General features: G+C 28.6%; 3 protein-coding genes across 3 annotated transcripts; 1 reads left to right on the top strand and 2 right to left on the bottom strand.

The window, feature by feature from the left end:
• The first annotated feature begins 4,266 nt into the window (after window positions 1-4,266).
• LOC133806463 (thermospermine synthase ACAULIS5) lies at window positions 4,267-7,718 on the top strand. Its single transcript, XM_062244561.1, has 10 exons — window positions 4,267-4,485; window positions 4,597-4,663; window positions 4,763-4,857; window positions 5,261-5,363; window positions 5,470-5,558; window positions 5,646-5,802; window positions 5,891-5,966; window positions 6,391-6,449; window positions 6,597-6,733; window positions 7,341-7,718. Exons 1-10 carry the CDS (start codon window positions 4,349-4,351, stop codon window positions 7,429-7,431), a joined length of 1,011 nt encoding a protein of 336 aa, XP_062100545.1. The 5' UTR covers window positions 4,267-4,348; the 3' UTR covers window positions 7,432-7,718.
• Window positions 7,719-9,990: 2,272 nt separating this feature from the next.
• Window positions 9,991-10,583, bottom strand: LOC133806464 (uncharacterized). The gene has a single exon (XM_062244562.1). It carries the CDS (start codon window positions 10,512-10,514, stop codon window positions 10,137-10,139), a length of 378 nt encoding a protein of 125 aa, XP_062100546.1. The 5' UTR covers window positions 10,515-10,583; the 3' UTR covers window positions 9,991-10,136.
• Window positions 10,584-11,335: 752 nt separating this feature from the next.
• LOC133803139 (mechanosensitive ion channel protein 10-like) lies at window positions 11,336-15,633 on the bottom strand. Its single transcript, XM_062241097.1, has 6 exons — window positions 15,419-15,633; window positions 13,823-15,246; window positions 13,623-13,740; window positions 12,847-13,140; window positions 12,556-12,758; window positions 11,336-11,853 (listed from the first exon to the last, which is right to left on the bottom strand). Exons 2-6 carry the CDS (start codon window positions 15,235-15,237, stop codon window positions 11,598-11,600), a joined length of 2,286 nt encoding a protein of 761 aa, XP_062097081.1. The 5' UTR covers window positions 15,238-15,246; window positions 15,419-15,633; the 3' UTR covers window positions 11,336-11,597.
• Window positions 15,634-20,185: the final 4,552 nt, after the last annotated feature.

Below are 20,185 nucleotides of genomic sequence, written 5' to 3'. Positions count from 1 at the left end.
AATATATGGGTTTATATTTTCCTAGACCTGTGTTTTATAAAATAGTTCAAATAGACCATTAAATCCGATTTTGATAAAAGCTTTTTTGAACTGAAATCACAAATAATTCATCAAGCTAATAACTCAGAACAAAAATACAGTCATTCTGTCTAAAAACTGTGTTGTTATACTTAATTTTTTGTTAATCAAAATCAGATTTAGGGACCTATTTGAATCATTTTACAAAATACAAGATCCAAATAAGTAATAAGACAAAACACATATTCAAAAAAAATATAAAAATTAAAAAATAAGACAAGTATAAATAAAAGTCATAATAATATCCATTCATTCATATCCCCAAGTAGAGAAGTGGCCCCACATTTCCCCACCACGTGTCAGTGGCGTGTACACTGTGGGACCCACCACTAAGCCACGCCAGCCCTTGTCCCACTTCTGTTCCTATACTGCATGCGCACCTTACAACATAACAAACACTCTCAAAATGCTTCATTGGATCTTTATTATCTTATCCATTTTTTTTTCAATATAAAATTAAAAATATATCTGAATAAAGTTTATGTGGATTATATTTTATATATTAAAAAACAAATCATAGAGCCCCCCAAAAAAAAAAAGTTGTGTGGGGTTAGTTCTATCCCCATTTGGCTGGTTCGGTTGAATAACAATTTAATTCGGATACAACTATAAAAAAAAAATTAATTTTAGCAGCGACATTATTAGTGGCGACAGAAACACTAGTCAAATAATAATTTGAATTTTATCAAGTTTTTATACTATATATCGGTTTAAAAAAAACTGCATTCCAGCTAGGTCAAATGCATCAACATATCCGCAAGACTACTGAAGCACTAGTTCTTAGGTTTATACGTTTGATCGAACTAGATTAAGGGTGTGTTTGGAAAGTTATTTGGTAATTGGAATTTGGTGTAATTCTGAGTAATTATTCGAATTGACGTGTTTGTCTAACTATGTAATTACACATTAACTATGTAATTAGAGATAATTAAAGAGTGTGAATTACACTTTTCATTTCTCATAACCCTCATTAGAATTAGTGTAATTACTATATATTATCAATTTTAAATAGTATTTATTAAATAATATTATTTTTATGTGTGATTACTAACTATTTTGCCAAATATGATAATAGAAATTTATAAGTAATTATCGTTTAACATCCAAATACATCTTATATTTTAAAATAAAGAATAATTATTAGGATATATAATTAGGATATTACTCTGGTAGATACCTAAAAAGGTATGCACCGGTGCATACCTTTTGTGACTTTTACTGTTTTTTGGCTCATAAATAGTTTTCGGTGCGAGTTTTTTTTATTATTATGTTTATTGTATTCCGAATAATTTACAATGTTGAAAACTAGGTTCAAACAGACTGTTTTCCACGCGTATAAAAAAAATTAATCACGCGTTCAACAACCTGTTTGAACCTAGTTTTCGGCATTGTAAATTATTCAGAATTTTCTGAAAATTTACAGGATGCTCTAAATAGCTACAATAAATACAGCCATAAAAAAAACTCGCGCCGAAAACTGTTTATGAGCCAAAAAACAATAAAAGTCACAAAAGGTATGCACCGATGCATACCTTTTTAGGTATGCACCGTAGCAATACCCTATATAATTATTACCTTAGGAATTATCTAATTAATATAATTACACTATTACTTCCGACCACACCCTAGATGCATCAACAGTCCTAATCCTTAAATTTCTTATAATGAAAATTGATATTTATGGAAGTTTAAAAGGATGAGTTGAGAAGACAAGACAAGTTTACGTGGAACTCATACCGACAATTATGCTATGTGTCCAAAGAAGAAAAAATCAACTATGACATGTGCTAGCATAGTTTAGTGTAACACCATTACTAATAATGCTGGTTTATTATTCAATTTTACCTATTATATTATTATTATTAAATTAGTGGGGCTTTTTTGTATTCTCAATTTGTGAACAGTTTTCGGTGCGATTTTTTTGTGACCGTATATATTATAGTTATTTAGAGCATTTTACAAATTTTCAGAAAATTCTGAATAATTTATAATGTCGAAAACTAATTTAAAAATAAATTGTTGTACGCGTAACTAATATTTTTATGCGCGTGAAAAATAGTAGATTGGAAATACAAAAGACCTCCATCGGTGGGACTTTTTTGAAGCCTCTGCCATATAATTTTTCATTATTATTATTATTATTATTATTTGACAAAACCAATTATATTATTTAAATGTCAACTAGATGGCTTGATATTTTTTAATGATTTTTTTTTACTTTTTCTTTTGGTTAATAATAGTAATCACCATTGGGTTATACATAGAATGTCTTAATTAAAACAATGCTCTCTTTTTATAATTATTATTTGTGCCATGATGATTGGCATATTCTACGCATGCCAATTTTATTTTAGTTTAAAGTTGTAAGAAATGGAAAAATTACATCAAAAGTGTTCCAATGTAAAAAAACACACTAATTATGTTTTAAAATTATAATTTGTGAACTCCTTTTTTAAGTATATTTGCATATTCATTTAAGTAGGACACTAATTAATATTATTTACAACTTAGTAGATTTGACTTCTTTTTTGTTTTCTTAAATAAAGAAAGAAGATTTTGACTAATCGCTTTTTTTTTTTTTATAAAAAAAATTGCTACAAGGCGTCTATGTGTATTCGAGGATACAATATATCATTATTGGTACAATTTAGTAGCGTATATTAAAATATGTGAAATTCAATATTTATTTGTACCAATAGCGATCTAGGATGTTGAACATTCTAGAATGCTCTTTAGAATTTTTTCTAAAAAAAATTCTATGTAATAAAGAATAGGAGCATTGCTATGTTGGAACACCTTAGGACATGACATATCTCTATTGGTCAAATTTAGTCGCGGATCCCATATATTTTAATTTAAATTCAAATATGTGAACTTGATATTCATTTACACCAATAGCAGTATAGGTTGTTGGACACTTAGAGTGCTTTTTAGCATTTCTCAAAGAATAATTCTATTTACAATCTCCTTTAACTTTTCTTGAGGTTAATTAATATTAATTACTCATCTCTTATATGGACACATAAATTAATTGATATTATGGATATTGATTTTCATGTGATTTATATATAGACTATGGATTTTGTCATTTGTTTTGTGCAAAGAATGCTTTAGTTATATATTGCAAATTTTATTTTATGTACTTAAATTAAAATTTAGGGTTTATACTTTTTTGGACCATGTGTTTTGTCTCATTACCTGTTTGGACCCTGTGTTTTGACAAATTACTTTTTGGACCCTATGTTTTGTAAAATATTTAAAATAGAACCCTAAACTCAATTTTGATGAAGAAAAAATTGAATATAACAACACAGTTTTTAAGCATAATGATTTTATTTTTGTTCTGAATTGTTAGTTTGGTAAATTATTTGTAATTTTAGTTGAGAAAACATTGACTAAAATCGGGTTTATAGTTCTATTTTAACCATTTTACAAAAAATAGAGTCCAAAAAATAATTTGTTAAAACACAGAGTCCAAACAGGTAATGAGAAAAAACACAGGGTCCAAAAAAATATAAACCTTAAAATTGAACGTATTTGAAGTATTTAAATTTTCAATAATTAATAACCGATGATTTATGAGATAAACAAAATGCATATCCTAACCGAACAAAATCCAATTCCTGTATAAATATTTGTTAAATGGCATCAATCAATTACTTCTAAGTGAAAGAAAAGAAAAAGAATAACATTTTTTAATAGAAATGTATTATTTTTTTTTTGACTTATTATGTGACATAAAAGGAATAAAATCAATGACATTAAATTTTTGATATACATACCATAATACAACACAACAAGGATCTGTTTTCTATAGAAGACTTCTTGTATCCAGATACTGTAACTGAAAATAAATCCTCTTTTTGAAAAGTTTTTTTTTTTTTTTTTACTTTTTCATTTTTGTGTCTCCTAAAAACTTAAAAATATTTATTAATATCTTAAACTTTAAATATTTGTCTTCTTACAATGAAGGGCTTAGCTAGGTGGCTTGGTAAAAGCTACAATATATATCCATGAGTCATAATTGAACTTAAAAAGTCTTCCTCACCTTTTTGCTTTTACATATTTATTAATTAATTTATTTATTTATATTAATTTAATTTTTTTAAATTAAAAACATATATTTTTATCACCAACACTACTATATAAACCACTCATACCTCACTAGCTTCTCCTCCAAATAATCTTCTTCCTCCTCAAAAATTCTCAAGACTATAATATTTCTTTTTCTTTTCTTTTCTTTTCTTTTCTTTTTTGTTTTCTCAAGAAAATGGGTGAAGCTGTTGAAATTTTCCTAGCTAATGGTTTCCCTACTTTCTATGAAAAAAAAGATAATAACCCTAAAGATTCAAGTTGGTATGAAGAAGTTATTGATGATGATCTCAAATGGTCTTTTGCTTTGAATAGGTTTTCTCACATTCACTCATCTAACTATATATTATAATTATTTATTTGTATTAATTAGTGTGATTTTTTTTTTATTATTAATTAAACTTTTTTTTTTTTTTGAATTTTCAGTGTTCTACATAAAGGGACTAGTGAGTTTCAAGATATAGCTCTCCTTGACACTAAACGTTTTGGGAAGGTCATTATTTTAATTTCTTTATTTATTTAAGGAGATTATATATATATATGAAAAATTATATATAATTTGTATTTAATTAAATTTAATAATTTTGTACAGGTGTTGGTGATAGATGGAAAAATGCAGAGTGCTGAAATTGATGAATTTATTTATCATGAATGTTTAATTCACCCTGCTCTTATATGCCACCCAAAGTAAGTCTCTTCATGTAATAAATATATTTGTTTATTTATTGTATTTATAAATTTTTTGCATCTAATTATGTTGGCAAGAAAAATAATATATTAAAATTTTCATTTTTATACTAAAGTTTTTTATATTTTAACATTTTGTTATATAATTTTTTTTTACTATTATATCTTAATTAATTAATTTAATATGTATATATAATTTTTTATATTTCAACTCTTCATTCAGCTTTTTAATTTATATATTCATACTATAATATTCTTATATAATTTTATACAATCAATACAAACATTTTTTTTAAAATCCATCTAATATCATAGTAATTAAGGAAATATTTATATATATATATATATATATTGTAATAGATTGTAATTAATAAATTTTTGGATGATTTTAATTTTAATGCAGTCCTAAGACTGTATTTATAATGGGAGGTGGAGAAGGGTCTACAGCAAGAGAAGCTCTCAAGCACAAATTGGTTGACAAAGTGGTCATGTGTGATATTGATCAGGTAATTAATTAATTAATTATCACTAATATATAATTTTTGTATAATAATAATAATAACAATTTAATAAAATTATTTAATTTTTTGGGTTGGTAATTAATAATTTCAGGAGGTGGTTGATTTCTGCCGAAGATATCTGACTGTGAATCAAGAAGCATTTCTCCACAAGAAGCTTAATCTTGTAATCAATGATGCTAAGTAAGTAATTAATTTTTTGTATAAATATAATTAGTGATTTAATTTTCAAATTAGCTAATAATTATTAATGTTAAATAAATAATACAGAGCTGAATTGGAAGAGAGGAGTGAGAAATTTGATATCATAGTTGGAGATTTAGCTGACCCAGTTGAAGGAGGCCCATGTTATCAACTCTACACCAAATCGTTCTATGAAAGAATTCTCAAGCCCAAACTAAAGCCCAATGGCATTTTTGTAACTCAGGTTCAAATCTTGACAAAACCCTAATCACAACAATTATTTATTTATTTATTAATTTTTTCCAATGAATTTTTTTTTTTTTTTTAAACAGGCTGGACCAGCAGGAATTTTCACTCACAGGGAAGTCTTCACCTCTATACACAACACAATCAAACAGGTCTTCAAATGTGAGTTTATTATTTAATCATAGCTTGTGATATGAAGTTGTGTTCCAATAGAAAATTGGTTCCCATATTATAAATGAAAATATAATTTAATTGCTGACAACATAATTTTCAATTGATTTTGTATATTGTCAAATTTATATTGTGGATATATAATTATAAGAGAAATGGGTGGAAATAACTTTTTTTTTAAGTGATTTTGTAATCTGTTGTACTTTTGATTATTTTTTACAAAATAGCTTCGGTCTAAAATTCGATCAGTTATCTAAATTTTTTGAACGGTTATTTGAATTATTTGACCACCTATCTTAATTTTTAACTAACTGTCTAACTTATGAGATGTCATTTTGACAAAAACCCTAATTATAATTATAATTATAGAAAAATATCAATCCTTAATTAATAAATATTATATATTTGTTTGCAGATGTAATAGCATACACAGCTCATATACCATCTTTTGCTGATACATGGGGATGGGTTATGGTAAGTGAACTATACATAAATATATATATATATATATATAGAGTATATGAACACTATAAATATAAAGCTTTATTATTATATTATGATTAAAACAAACGACGTCGTTTTGGGTCACTTATAACATAATTATGTATATGAATAAACCAGGCATCAGATCAGCCATTTTCGGTCAACGCTGAAGAAATTGACCAAAGAATCAAAGAAAGAATCGATGGAGAGTTGCTTTACTTGAGTGGGGCCTTGTTTCTTTCCTCTGCTACGCTCAATAAGACTGTTGCATTATCGTAAGCTAAAAACCCTAACCATTTTACTTATTCATTTATTTATTATTATAGAGATTTTGGTAAATTATATCATGTTATTTTGTCAAATATTGTCCTTTTATAATTCTTTGCACAACAATAATCTCTTTTCGATGGTTTTTTTACAAAATGACTTCCATACACACTCGATATCCTGTATTAAAGTTTCGATGTACTATCCGAAATTCTCGACGTCCTGTCTCGAATGTCAATTTATAAAAAATTATCAAAAGCATGTTGTTTTACAAGGTGCATTGTAAAAATGATTTATTTTTACCGATCACTCATTTTATAAAGATTTTTCAAAACTATCTATTTTACTAATGAGTATTGTTAAGTGTACCAGTGGTGTCCAATACCACAAAAAGACTGCATACTGTTATTGGCGCAATCCAATATCTTATCCCATATTTTTTAATCTAATAAGTATTATGAGGTATTGCTAACCAATCATAAGGTATCATCTCATGTGGTGTTGGATATCTTAAGATGTCAAATAACAACACTCTTTACTAATTACTCTACCATCGAAATGTATCACATAATATTATTTTATTATGAGGAGGGGCTAATTGGTAATTTTACACAGGCTGTTGAATGAAACTCATGTGTACACTGAAGAAAATGCAAGGTTCATCCATGGGCATGGCTTGGCTAAAAGTGTGAATAATGGGTTCTGATCCAAAGGCAAAGAGACAGAGAGAGAGAGAGATGAGTTTTGGGTTTGGGGGAATTGCTGTACAGAAAATTACCAAAAAAAAAAAAGAAGAAGAAAGAAGAAATGAAGGCTGGATTTTACAAATTCAAGAGCTACAGAAACTTTTCCAAAGATATCAATTGACAAAATTTGTTTGAAGCATTTGGTTTTAGAAATTACAAACAAAAAAAAAAAATTGTTATGTTATGTTATGTTAGCTTCATTGGGTTGTTGATAGGGATTTTAAAGTGGTAGACTATATATTATATATGTTAAAGACTTTTTATCTTATTATTATATATATGAATGACTTATATCTATATGATGAGGCATTCCTCCATTGGACTTGATTTTTATAATTTGTTTTTCTCTACATTTGTTTTTAGTTATTTTTAACTATTGGCTTATTGAATTAATCAAAGGGTTTATATATTTTTGGACTATGTGTTTTGTTCTATTACCTGACAAATTATTTTTGAACCCTATGTTTTGTAAAATTGTTCAAATAGAACCCTAAACCCGGTTTTGGTCAAAGTTTTCTCTAACTGAAATCACAAATAATTCACAAAACTAACACTTCATAATAAAAATAAAATTATTCTGCTTAAAAACTATGTTGTTATATTCAATTTTGTCTTCATTATAATTGAGCTTATGAGTCTATTTGAACCATTTTACAAAATATATGGTCCAAAAATAAATTTTGTAAAACACAGGGTCCAAACAGGTAATAAGAAAAAATACAAGGTCCAATAAAGTATAAACCCTTAATCAAATCAACTCACATCTTCTATAGTATTATGGAAATGCTATAAATAATGTGCCATCCATTCATAATTCAAGTTTTCTAATTGTCAAATAATTTGTGTGGAGTTAACAACTGAAACTTTAAGCCGACACACAATATAGAAATTTGACGAGATTTTTTGTATTCTGAGCTGGTATACACGAGATTGCTAAATAAAAGAAGTTGGACGAAAAGAGTAGCACCAGATGATTTTTTTTTCTTTTTTAAAAGTGGAATAATTATATTTCAAAATAATCGAAAATGATATGTCTTCAAATACACCATCATGGGCAGCATGCAAGTTTCTAAAAAAGAAATACACCAATTAATATAGATGATAAGTGGAATCTTAATCTATCTATTTTAAAAATATATATATTATGATGATTTTTTATTATTCTAAGATAGATAGATGTTAAAATAATCTTTCCACACGGTAGATTTGGATATATAAGACTATTGTTATGTCTCACTCATAAGTTTTTGAACAAGGTGGGACATGAAGATAAAGTAAATCTCCTAACAATAATCACATTGTGGTCTAAAATAGTTAGTCACCAAACCAATGGTACAAGAGAATTCTTCACTTCATGCTTCACATACATTAATCAAGAAGCTAAGTATGATAGCTTTGTTTATTGCACCAAATTGAATTGAATGATCTTTTTTATGTTTAGTGGTGGAGCTAAAATACTTTAAGTTGGGTAAAACAATAAGAAAAAAAAATTATACATATTTTAATTTTAATTAAAAAAAATTAGTAGGGCAACAATCCACACTCGCTTGAGTTTCTCTTCATCTTTATTTATAGCTAAGTATTATGTTTGTAGCATATATGTGCTTAGACACTTCGAAGTTAAAAATAAATTTGGAGTTTATAATACTAGAGATTCTCAATTTTTTTTTAAAGTTTGAGTTAAGTCTCTAAATTTTATTTTTATTAGTTAGGTACCCAAACTTACTAAATATGTATCACATAGATCCAATATGTTAGAAAATAGTTTACATAATGCACAACGGAATATAATTTATGACCTAGTTAATTACAAAAAAATTAAATGGGTCATAAATCACTTTCTACTGCGCATTCTGCAAACCGTTTTTTAACTGAAAAAACCTATGCGATACATATTTAATAAAATTTGTAAAATGTGATTTTAGAAAGTTTGAGAAATTGTATATGAATTTTCCTTGAGCAATTAGTCCATTAACCAAGAACAATGACAAAAATCAACTTATGTTGATTATACAATGAAATATAAACAACATCATACAAAGAATAGATGCTAATTATGTATATATGGATTGGTCTATAAAATTTTAGATCCAATCCAATTAGAATTAGATTATTTACCCATTTTGCAAAACCCTAGTCTTATGAATTGTAAACTAATATAAGATTTGAGGGACTTTGCTATGAATTTGTCATAAACAATATTTTCTCTTACATCATTTCTAGTTCTTTCTTTTCTTTAAACTTACAAACAAAAGTAAGAAGAAAAATAAAGGTTGCAATTTCAAGATATATAACCAATCTAGTTTTTTTTTTTTTGTCCAATCTTAGCGTTATAATATTATAAAAAATAATAAATTTAGTAATATGGTTTAAATAATTTGAAAAATAAAAGTCATTTAATAGATTTTTGTTATAACAAACATTCAAGAATTGGATTTAACTTGTAATAAATCATTTTAAAATGTTTTTCAATTAAATAAAGATGGCTTTAGTTCTTCATTTTCATAAGATTTTGACTCAATCAAATTCAAGCCATTAAGTATAGTATTATACATAACAGAATTAAACCAAGTCAAAATATACTATTCAATGAAAATTTAATCATACAGCTTCGAACATAGCGGCGGCGGTAGCGGCGGACACGGCGGCGGCGGACATTCCTTTCTCAGGTTCTCTTAACAGGGTCGAAGTTGGAGACACCAACAACAGCTCCGATAATGGCCGTGGCCACGACTCCACCGGCTGCGATGCTGAGCAAGAAGTTCTTTAACGATGGTGAAACGTCGTTCCCCGCTGCCTGAGCCACTTCCGGAACAACCATCGACGCCGTAAGCACCGCCGCGGTTAGGCCGGCCGTGGCCTTTTCTTTCAGAGACGAGGCCTGGACTTGGAGACGGGCACCGGAGTTGGGCTTGGCAAGAGGAAGTATTCTCTTGTTTGAAGGCCTTATTATCGGAATGGGGTTGAAGAAGGAGTCGGAGCTCGGCCGGTTTAGGGTGGCGCGGGTGGCTGAGGCGAGTGTGGTCATTGATAGGGAAGCCATTGGAGTGGAGTTTGGTTCTCTGGTTTTGGCTCAAATGAGGTCTCTTTGGATCAGTGGTGAAGAAGAAGAAGAAGAAGATGTTGAAAATTGGAGTGAAGGAAATGAATGGTGGGAAGTGAAGATTTTCTGCTGACGTGTCAGTTTTGAGGAGTCCTACGTGGCATGTTTTTTTTGTTTGAGTTTGTGGATAAGGTTATCTATATCTACTCATAGATTGATCCTCTGATTGATTTTAGTGATTTATTGTTTTATTTTTCAAAAAAAAAAATTCATTAATCCTTAAGAAAGATCTACATAATTAACATCGAAATTATTATTTATTATAATAAAAAAATTATGAATTCTCCATTTAAAAATACTATATTTATTGTGTGAATTAAAAAATACATAGCTAAATTTTATCAAATATTAAATTAAATTAAAATAAGGACATAATAATAAAAATAATGGAGTAAAATACAGATAAAAATATATATGTATATAAACTTTATGATTTTTTTTTTCCTTAAAATAATATATATTTTCTACATTTATGTATTTAAATTAAGATTACATTATAACTTATATTACAATAAATAAAATTACCCTAAATTTATATTACAATATACATTGTATTATATTATATTGTAATATGAATTTAAGGTATTATTATAGTAATTTATGATTTTATGCATTCTAGACTTAATTTGATATATGTAGACTTTTAATGATTAATTACACTAATCATATATATAACTAAATTAAATGAAAATTTGAGGTACCAACTTGGTGAAGCTCTAAAAAATAATTGAACATCTAAAATAATATAATATATATATAAATATAAAAATAAAAATAAAAATAAAGACATTCCATTTCATGGTAATAGCTCATAACTAAGTAGTTCCATTCATGCTTGTATCTTTAATAAAACACAAGCATTAAAAATGGCTAAAAATAAAAACTCATTAATGAACATTTCTCTCTACTCAGCTCACTATCATTATATGGTCTCAAAACCTAATAATAAAAAAAGAAGTCTTGTTTATGACTTGATATAAAGGAAAGCTCGAAAGAGATGAACATGCACGTAGCACCGAGTGCTCATATTTTTTGGTCCGAACCAACTTGGTTGAGATGGATAGTTTGGGGAAGAAGATAGTACTTGATATGAATTTCTTCGAAGATCCTTTTGAGCTCCATGACCAACTCGGTTCGACGTCTGTTCCTTTCGCCATATTCTTGGAAAGTTATTGTGTGGTTTGGATAGAGAGCCATCTTTAACTTGTTCACATTCTCAATCTCAAGCACCACCACACTGTGTGTTGGATGCCATGTTTGTGGGTTTTCTTCTAAGTACCTAAACAAAGTTACAACAGAAGATGAACAATTATTCATTAATATTGGGAAAGAAATAATTTAGAACAAGAATAAAGAATAATATCATTTCATTGTGTACTTTGTTTTTGAGAATTTTAATGACAACTTTCATTACTTAGTTTAAATAGTTTTTCTAATATCATATTTTTGATTTGTTTTTTTAGAATTAATAAAATTTTAATTAAAGTTCTTGACAAAATAATCATTTTATTATAGTCGTATTACATAATAGTATAATTTTTTACAAGTCATTTTATAAATGACCATATTAAAAATATATTTTCACAAATTACTCTAAGAAAAGGGTAAAAATATTAGATAAGTCTGTAGCAAATTATAGCTACCGATAAGGTACTGATTCTGACTATTTATTAGATCTAACTTTTCATCGAGGATTATGACTGTGTTATTCAATCTAATAAATGATCAGAATCTCTACTCTACTAGTAGTTATTCATTCCACTACCTAAAACTTTTCCGAAAATATTTTATTAAAGTAATTTGATCAAAATCAAGTAAATATTCAATTTAAAATTTAACTAAAAGACTAATGCTAAGCCACATGGCTCTTACTTATTAGGCCACGTGCTCGGCCCAATTAGTGAGAGCCATTGGATTAAAATGATATTTTTTTGAAAAATAAAAAAAAATAAGAAAATAAAAATCAGACAAGTAATCTCACTTTTTAATTCTTTCTTTGAGCAAGGCTATCTTCTCCACAGAAGTATTGAAGTCAATAGAAAACTCCACAGTATCACCCATATCTGAACTTCTGTAGTAGTTGCTGATGGGTTTTGTGGACAAGACTGCGTTTGGATAATACACCTTTTCATTGTTGAGTTTCAAGAACACAGTATTCAATATATTCATCTCTTCAACCAGCAGCTGTACAGTAAAAAAAAATAAAAAAATCATGGTTAAGTTAATGAAGATAACTTGTTCTTCATTTTAGTAGTGGACTAGAAATCCTTACCAGAACCCCATCGATCACGCAGCGATCGCCAACATCGAACGGATGCATAACGAAAATGAACACGAGGGCTTCGAAGATGGTCTTGCAGGTGTCTTTGAACATGAAAGCCGCAGCTAAAAGCTGTGTTGAGAGGAAGACAAGTACTTTTGTAGTGGCCACTTCAACCAGAACAAACCATAGTACAATTGTCACTATTGTGAGTATGCAAGTTACTAGTTTGTTCAATTGTTTCACAGCTGTTTTGGTGTCACTCAGTGAATGTGCTAGTGCTTTTCTGCCATTGAAAACTCTCACCTGTGATAAAATCCAACATCCAGAAAATAAAACACTTACAAATGTTATGTTCCCATATACAAACTTCACTAACTTTCATACTATGCACTATTACTTGGCGTATCAATACAAATTATGATATTTTTATGATAACTACATATAAAATGGTATTTTTCTAAATCTCGAGGTTGCATTTAGGTGCTTGAGAAAGACTCGAAACTCGAACCTTGTGGCTTCCTATTTACTTTCTTGATTGACAGAAGTACAATGATGAAAGATTTGTTTTGTAATGAAGTAAAAAAAGGACAAATTCAACCATATCAGTTTGAGATTTTCTGTCAATTCTTCCATTCTATGTTCCATACGAAGGAAACAAAAGGTCTATTTCTTCATTTTTTAGACTAGAATCTTTGTCTAATCCTTTAATATTTAGGAACAAGAAAACAGAAAACTATTGTAAATGAAAGAAGTAAAAGTACAAAGATAAAAAAAAGGACTCATACCACCCAATCAGTGAGAGCTTTTCTGTCAATTCTTCCATTCTCTGCTCCAAACATAGGAAAAACAAGATCCACTTCTTCCTTGATCATGAATCTCAGCAGATCATCCTCATCAATATACCTAGGTGAAGTCATGAGAAAAAGTTAAGACAAAATCAAATAAAGAAACTTAAAAAAGGTAATAAGGTAGATTATGTCCTCACTTGCAGCCAGGCTGAGCAACATTCCTGAAAATGTGATAAGCAGCAGCAGTAGCCTCCATCTCACTAGTAATCTCCTTGTTCTGCTCTGCAGCCACATTTTCCATTTCATCTAACTGATTAGAGATTGTTGAAAGCCCCGAACTCGAAACAGCATCAATCAAAACCTTCATGGTCCAAGCTGAAACCTTCTCTTGTTTCATCTTATGAAGTTTCGCCATGTCGATAACCTCTTTCGAATCCTTCTTCCCTTTCTTTGTGCTTGTGAAACTCAACTGCCCCATGCTTGGTGACCTCCCAACCCTCTCAGCGTCCTCCATGAGTGGAGGCCCTGAAAGGGTTTGCAGAACATACTGATGAAATATCGATTCTTGAATCCTATCAAAGAATGTGTTGACATGGAAATTCGAAGCTAAGATCTTCAACAACAGAGTCTTCACCAACCACAAAAATGCCCCAACGAGTAGTGTCACTAGTGTCCATGACAATATACGCAGAACCTTACTGGTTGATTTTGAACGCTTAACTCCATAATTAAACACAAGTACCCAAGTTAGAAGAACAAAACCCAACCATATAAAGATTTGAACACTCTTCTTTAGTCCATGAACAAAGTAAAGCACCTTCTTTTCAAGCAAAAAATTCCTCTCGATAACGAAAACTACAATATGCATAAACCAGTTTGTCATCAAATTACCACAGAAGATCACCATGACTAGAACACACCATCTCCATAGCTCCAAACTCCAAATTTTATAAGTCTCCAACTTCTTAACAGTCAAGCTAGCCGTTAAACAACCGAAGAGGAAAATAAACAAACACCACTCGATCAAAAACCTGGTGTTCATTCTCCTATGCTTCTGTTTATGCAAAGCAACCTTGTTATATATCTCTTCGGCCTCATCATGGCCGTGAGAAGCAGACGACTTCTGAGCCATCGAGATACTCCGACCGGTGGAGATGTTGTTCGGCGAAGCCCGGCTGAACGAGCTTCTAAAGGAGGAGCCAAGCCCAGCTTGCTCTGAGGCATGTTCTTCGAGCACAGTGGCGTCAATGGGAGCCGATGGCTCACCAAATCTGGACTTGGGTTTCGAAAACACACACCTGTTGAGGACGCTCCGGCGAGTGGGAGTCCCATTGGGAGTGGGGACCTTCGGAGGTTTGTTCGGACTTGGGAAAAACCTCGAAGCCTCAGGCGAAGGGCAGCTCGCTGGAACAGTAGAAACTTTCTGAGTCGAATCCATTTTGATCTGTTTCGGTTCTGAAGATTCTGAGACCTTCGGAACATACCCTTTTGCCTCTTCGTTCAGGATTTCGACAACTACCTGGCTGTTGTCTCTGGTTTCGGCTTTCTTCTCCGACATGCTTATTTCGCCATTGCCGTTTGTTGCTGAAGCTTTCTTCTCTCTGGCTTCCATGGAAAAACCCTACCAAAGAAAAAAAAAAACTTTAAAAGCTTAGATTTTGATATGAAAAGTGCGAACATTCCAGATCTTCGATTTTATTATTATTATTATTTTTTTTCGAAAGATATGTAAAAAAAAAAAAAGCAACTTGACAAACAGAGTAATATTTGGCGCCAAAAAAAAACCATAATACCTGAATATATGTTTATGTTACCAACTTAGCTAAAAGCTTAAGCTTTGAAGAAGAAGAAGAAAAAGACCATTAATGAAGCTTCAATCTAGAAAGATAACAATGTATATATATATACATATATATATATATTGGAGTACGTACAAACTGATCAGAGAGCTTGTGATAAGAGCAAGCTATATCTATATAAATATATATTGTGATTAAAAAGAGGTTACTTTACTATTTTTCTTCGACATACTGAAACAACAAGTACAGAGTTTCTCATATATTTATGTGTAATGTCAAATTTTGTGAGCTATTTATTTATTTTATTATCATAAGTACACATAATCATATATTTTTTTAAATAAATATATATATATTATTTTTGTCTGTGTCTTTTGTCTTTGGTTTACAACAATACTGAACAACTCCATTGAATTTTTCTTTTTTTCAAGAACAGTTGTAAATTCATAGATGACTACTCATTTATTGGGTATTATGACTCATTTTCATAAAAAAAGAAAAAAGTTTGTGAAATAAATAAGAAATGGACAAATTTTGTAGCTGGTAAAAAAATTTGTCCATAAGAAGAAAAGGAATGGATAAGCATTGGTTATGGGACCATTGGTGTGAAAATGGTGTTGATAGTTAAAAAGGAAAGAAAAAAAGTTGGTTGTTGTAGTGTAATATATTGAAGAGAATTGTTAAGGGTTACTAGTGTTGTGTTGACATTATTGATGCAATTTAATATTTAATATCGTGTCTTACATATTTGAATTTAATAATTATTATGTAATATCGGTAATCAAACATAGAATGTTACCTTATGTGTTGTTGAACATTCTGAGAGCATCACTAATGAAGTACCAAATTGGTGATGCATTATTAAAATATAGCTTACTCTATAAAAAAACTTGCTTTAATAGTGTGTTAAAACTTAGATCAAATTTGTCACACAATATAGCATGGTGTATATTTTGCATCACTATAAATATAAATTTTTTTTTTTACTCTTATGTCATTTTTATTAGTTTAGTATAATTTTTATCTATTTTCATTAAATAATATATTTTTGCTTTATTATTTTATTATTATCGTATATTATCAATAATAAAATATAAAAAAATTAATTTTGTGTATATTTTCAATAAATATCAAATTAATATTAATGAAATATTAAATTTTACAACTGTCTTTATAATTGTGCATTGAAACATAACATTAAAAATTATATTAAATATATAATATATTAATTTTTGTGTCAAATATAACACCTTATTTACATCTATCGTCAAGGAAGATTGTATAATGTGTTAAATAGCAGCATTCTATTTTCACCGTATTCTATTTTCACCATATTAGCGCAGAAGTAATATAACAAGGACAAAATTTAACAAGGACAAAATGTATTAAAGAAACCACATTCAATTCAATTCAATTCAAATGTACATTACATTTATATGACAAACGAAGCAGCTTTTATTTATTGTTCCGAAGAGGTTGTCGTCTGTCTGTCTTAAGCTGTGTTTGGTAGGCACAAGGGATGGGTTTAGGGAGAGATGAAGGGAAATCCATAGTATTTATTCTAGAGACAAGAGTAACTCTAATTTATACCCGAATCATGATTTCATTATCTTTAATTATCTAGAAAACTGTTGTTGTTGCACGTGTGACTCTAGTTGTTGCACGCGTGACTAATTTTTTTTATGCGCGTGGAAAACAACATGTTTGAATCTAGTTTTCGGTACTATAAACTATTCGGAATTTTTTAAAAATTTGCAGGATGCTCTAAATAGCTACAATATACACGGTCATAAAAAAAGTCGCACCGAAAACTGTTCACGGGTCGAGAAACACTAAGAGTCCTACCGGTAGGGCTTAAAGTGAAGCCCCTATAGAAAAATTATCCTACATATATATATGTATATATAGAGGACTTATTGTGTTCTTCCCCTATATATATTTACGGGAAAATATCAATTTGACTATTGTGTTTTGAGTGAATACTCGATCAACCTTTATGTTATGTTAAATGATATTTCGGATTTGTGTTTTGCAAAACAGAACAAAATAGTACATTGACCACGATTTTGGTCAAATATTTAAAAAAAAAAACCAAAATACCTTTAAATTAAAATAATTAACAATTATAAAATATATTTTAATAGATTTTAAAATAGGAAATAAATAGAAAAAAAATAATTGATGCTTGAATCTAGATCAAAAGATGAATTGAAGAACATACTTTGATTTGACTCTATGTTTGAAATTTGGATTTCAAGAATGAACTCAAGAACATGTTTTGTTTTGAATCTATATTTTGGATATAGGTTTTATGGATGAACTTAAGTTTGGTTTTAGTTTAGATTTAACCACTATTTTTTAATAACTATTATTTTAAAGTTTTAATGAATTAAAAAATGTTCTTTTATTACTTTTTTAATTTTTAATATAATAATAATTTATTTAATATAATTCATTAATTAATAAAGATGAGAGAATTGGTCTTATTGAGAAAATATTTGACCAAAATTACACTTATGGTATTATTTTGATCTATTTTGCAAAATATAGGATCTGAAATATCATTTAACAAAACATAGAGGTCGATCAAGTATTCGGACAAAACATAGAGGCTAAATTGGTATTTTTCCTATATTAAATGTCATGATTTTTTAAATGGTAAAAAATTATATTGTAAAGGTAATGTAATAATTTAACTTGAATAATATGATAATTTGTTCGTTTATAATCAAGCTCGTCTCTGATTTAGGATCTCATTCACTAAAATTACAAATGTATTTTTATCGATTAAATTAAAAGTGTTTAAAATTATATTTGAAAAGACAAATAGACAGTCTCATTTGGCACTTGAGATTAGAATTGGGATAAAGAGGTTTATTTATTGTGTTTAGTGCTAAGTAAGACTATGAAAAATAATTATCTCACATATATATACAAGAGTATTTATCTTAAACCAAAAATATATATGATTATTAATAATATTCCTACACTCACAAATAGAATGTCTCAAGTTCAAATCCACCATCCCTCAGTATCGAAAAATATAGCAGGAGGCTAATATTTACGATTTAGTTCAATTATTTTAAAATATATATAATATTTTAAAATATAAATATATTTTATGGGGAATTGTCTTATAGGGGCTTCACTTTAAGCCCTATTGGTGGGGCTCTCAGTGTTCTCGACCTGTGAACAGTTTTCGGCGCGATTTTTTTTTATGACTGTGTATATTGTAGCTATTTAGAGCATCCTCCAAATTTTCAGAAAATTCCGAATAGTTTACAATACCGAAAACTAGGTTCAAACATGTTATTGCACGCGTGACTAATTTTTTTTATGCGCGTAGAAAGCAACATGTTTGAACCTAATTTTCAGTACTGTAAACTATTCAGAATTTTCTGAAAATTTGCAGGATGCTCTAAATAGCTACAATATACATGGTCTTAAAAAAAACCGCGCCGAAAACTATTCAATGGTGGAGAAACAGTGAAAGCCCTACCGGTAGGGCTTAAAATAAACCTCCTATAAAAAAATTGTCCTATATTTTATATCTTTTTATATTCTTAAGATGTTAAAGGGAAAAAAATACAAAGGTTTTAAATAATTTTTTTAATAAAATAAAATATAAGTTTTTTATTCACAATTAAATATATATACCAAAAATATAGTAATTCACAGTTTTTTTTTAAATTATATAAATATAAGAAGGGCAATTAACACATATACGGCAAATTTGGAAAAAAATTCTAAAAATACGGTATTTTAAACTAATTACAATATTACGGTAATCTATGCATATTATATAACCCACAACCCATTATTATCAACATTTACCCAGATATCTATATTACCCATCCCATTACATGATGAATATCACACTCCAAATTTATATAAAACCATTACAAATATTATCATGGACAACATATATATATATTAACATCTTCAAATAAGTTTTGAATTACTTATTTGTAAATTTACAAAATTGTAATCAAAGTTTAGACTTGAAAAAACCATATTGTTGAAAGGTTATAATCATAAAATTATTTTAAAATATAGCAATAAATTTGTAACAAATTTTTACAAACAACATTAGGGATGCTCAACATTTTTACCACTAATCAATCCAATTCAATTAAATGTTGGATGTTGGAAATCATCATCCAATCCAATCCAATCCGTTTTGGCCTACAAATCCAATCAAATCCATTTGTAATTGAATTGGGTCAATTTATTTTTATTTTTTTTATCTTTGAACCTAAATGTTGATATTAAACAAATTAACAAGGAAAACAAAAAACATACAAAATACTAGACACTATGGAGTAATAATACTAATTTAAGTCCTTACAATTGTCACATTATAGTCCTTTAAATATTAAGTTTACAACATTAAGTCCATTAAACATCATGATAGAGAAAGACTAAGTTTACAAATCCAATCAAATCCAATTAATTGTAATTGAATATCTAATTTTTTATTGTTGGATTGGTTTGGATCTTGAGCAACCCTAAACAACATGATAGAGAAATGCTAAATAAGAACTTACATGTTACAAACATGTAACAAGCTTTTACAGACAACGACAACTATGAATTTACATGTTACAAACCTGTAACATGCTTTTACAGATGCGTAAACCAGTTACATAAAAACATTTTTGTAAACAATATTTATAAATATATAACCAAGTTTTACAGATTTGTAACACAAGTTTTATATTTTTGTAGACAACATTTATAGAATAATTCCTTGCTAATTTT

The sequence above is a fragment of the Humulus lupulus genome, chromosome X (assembly GCF_963169125.1).
Source record: "Humulus lupulus chromosome X, drHumLupu1.1, whole genome shotgun sequence".
Taxonomy (NCBI): domain Eukaryota; kingdom Viridiplantae; phylum Streptophyta; class Magnoliopsida; order Rosales; family Cannabaceae; genus Humulus; species Humulus lupulus.
Note: the sequence above shows the minus strand (reverse complement) of the source record. Positions and strands in the feature narration are given on the sequence as shown.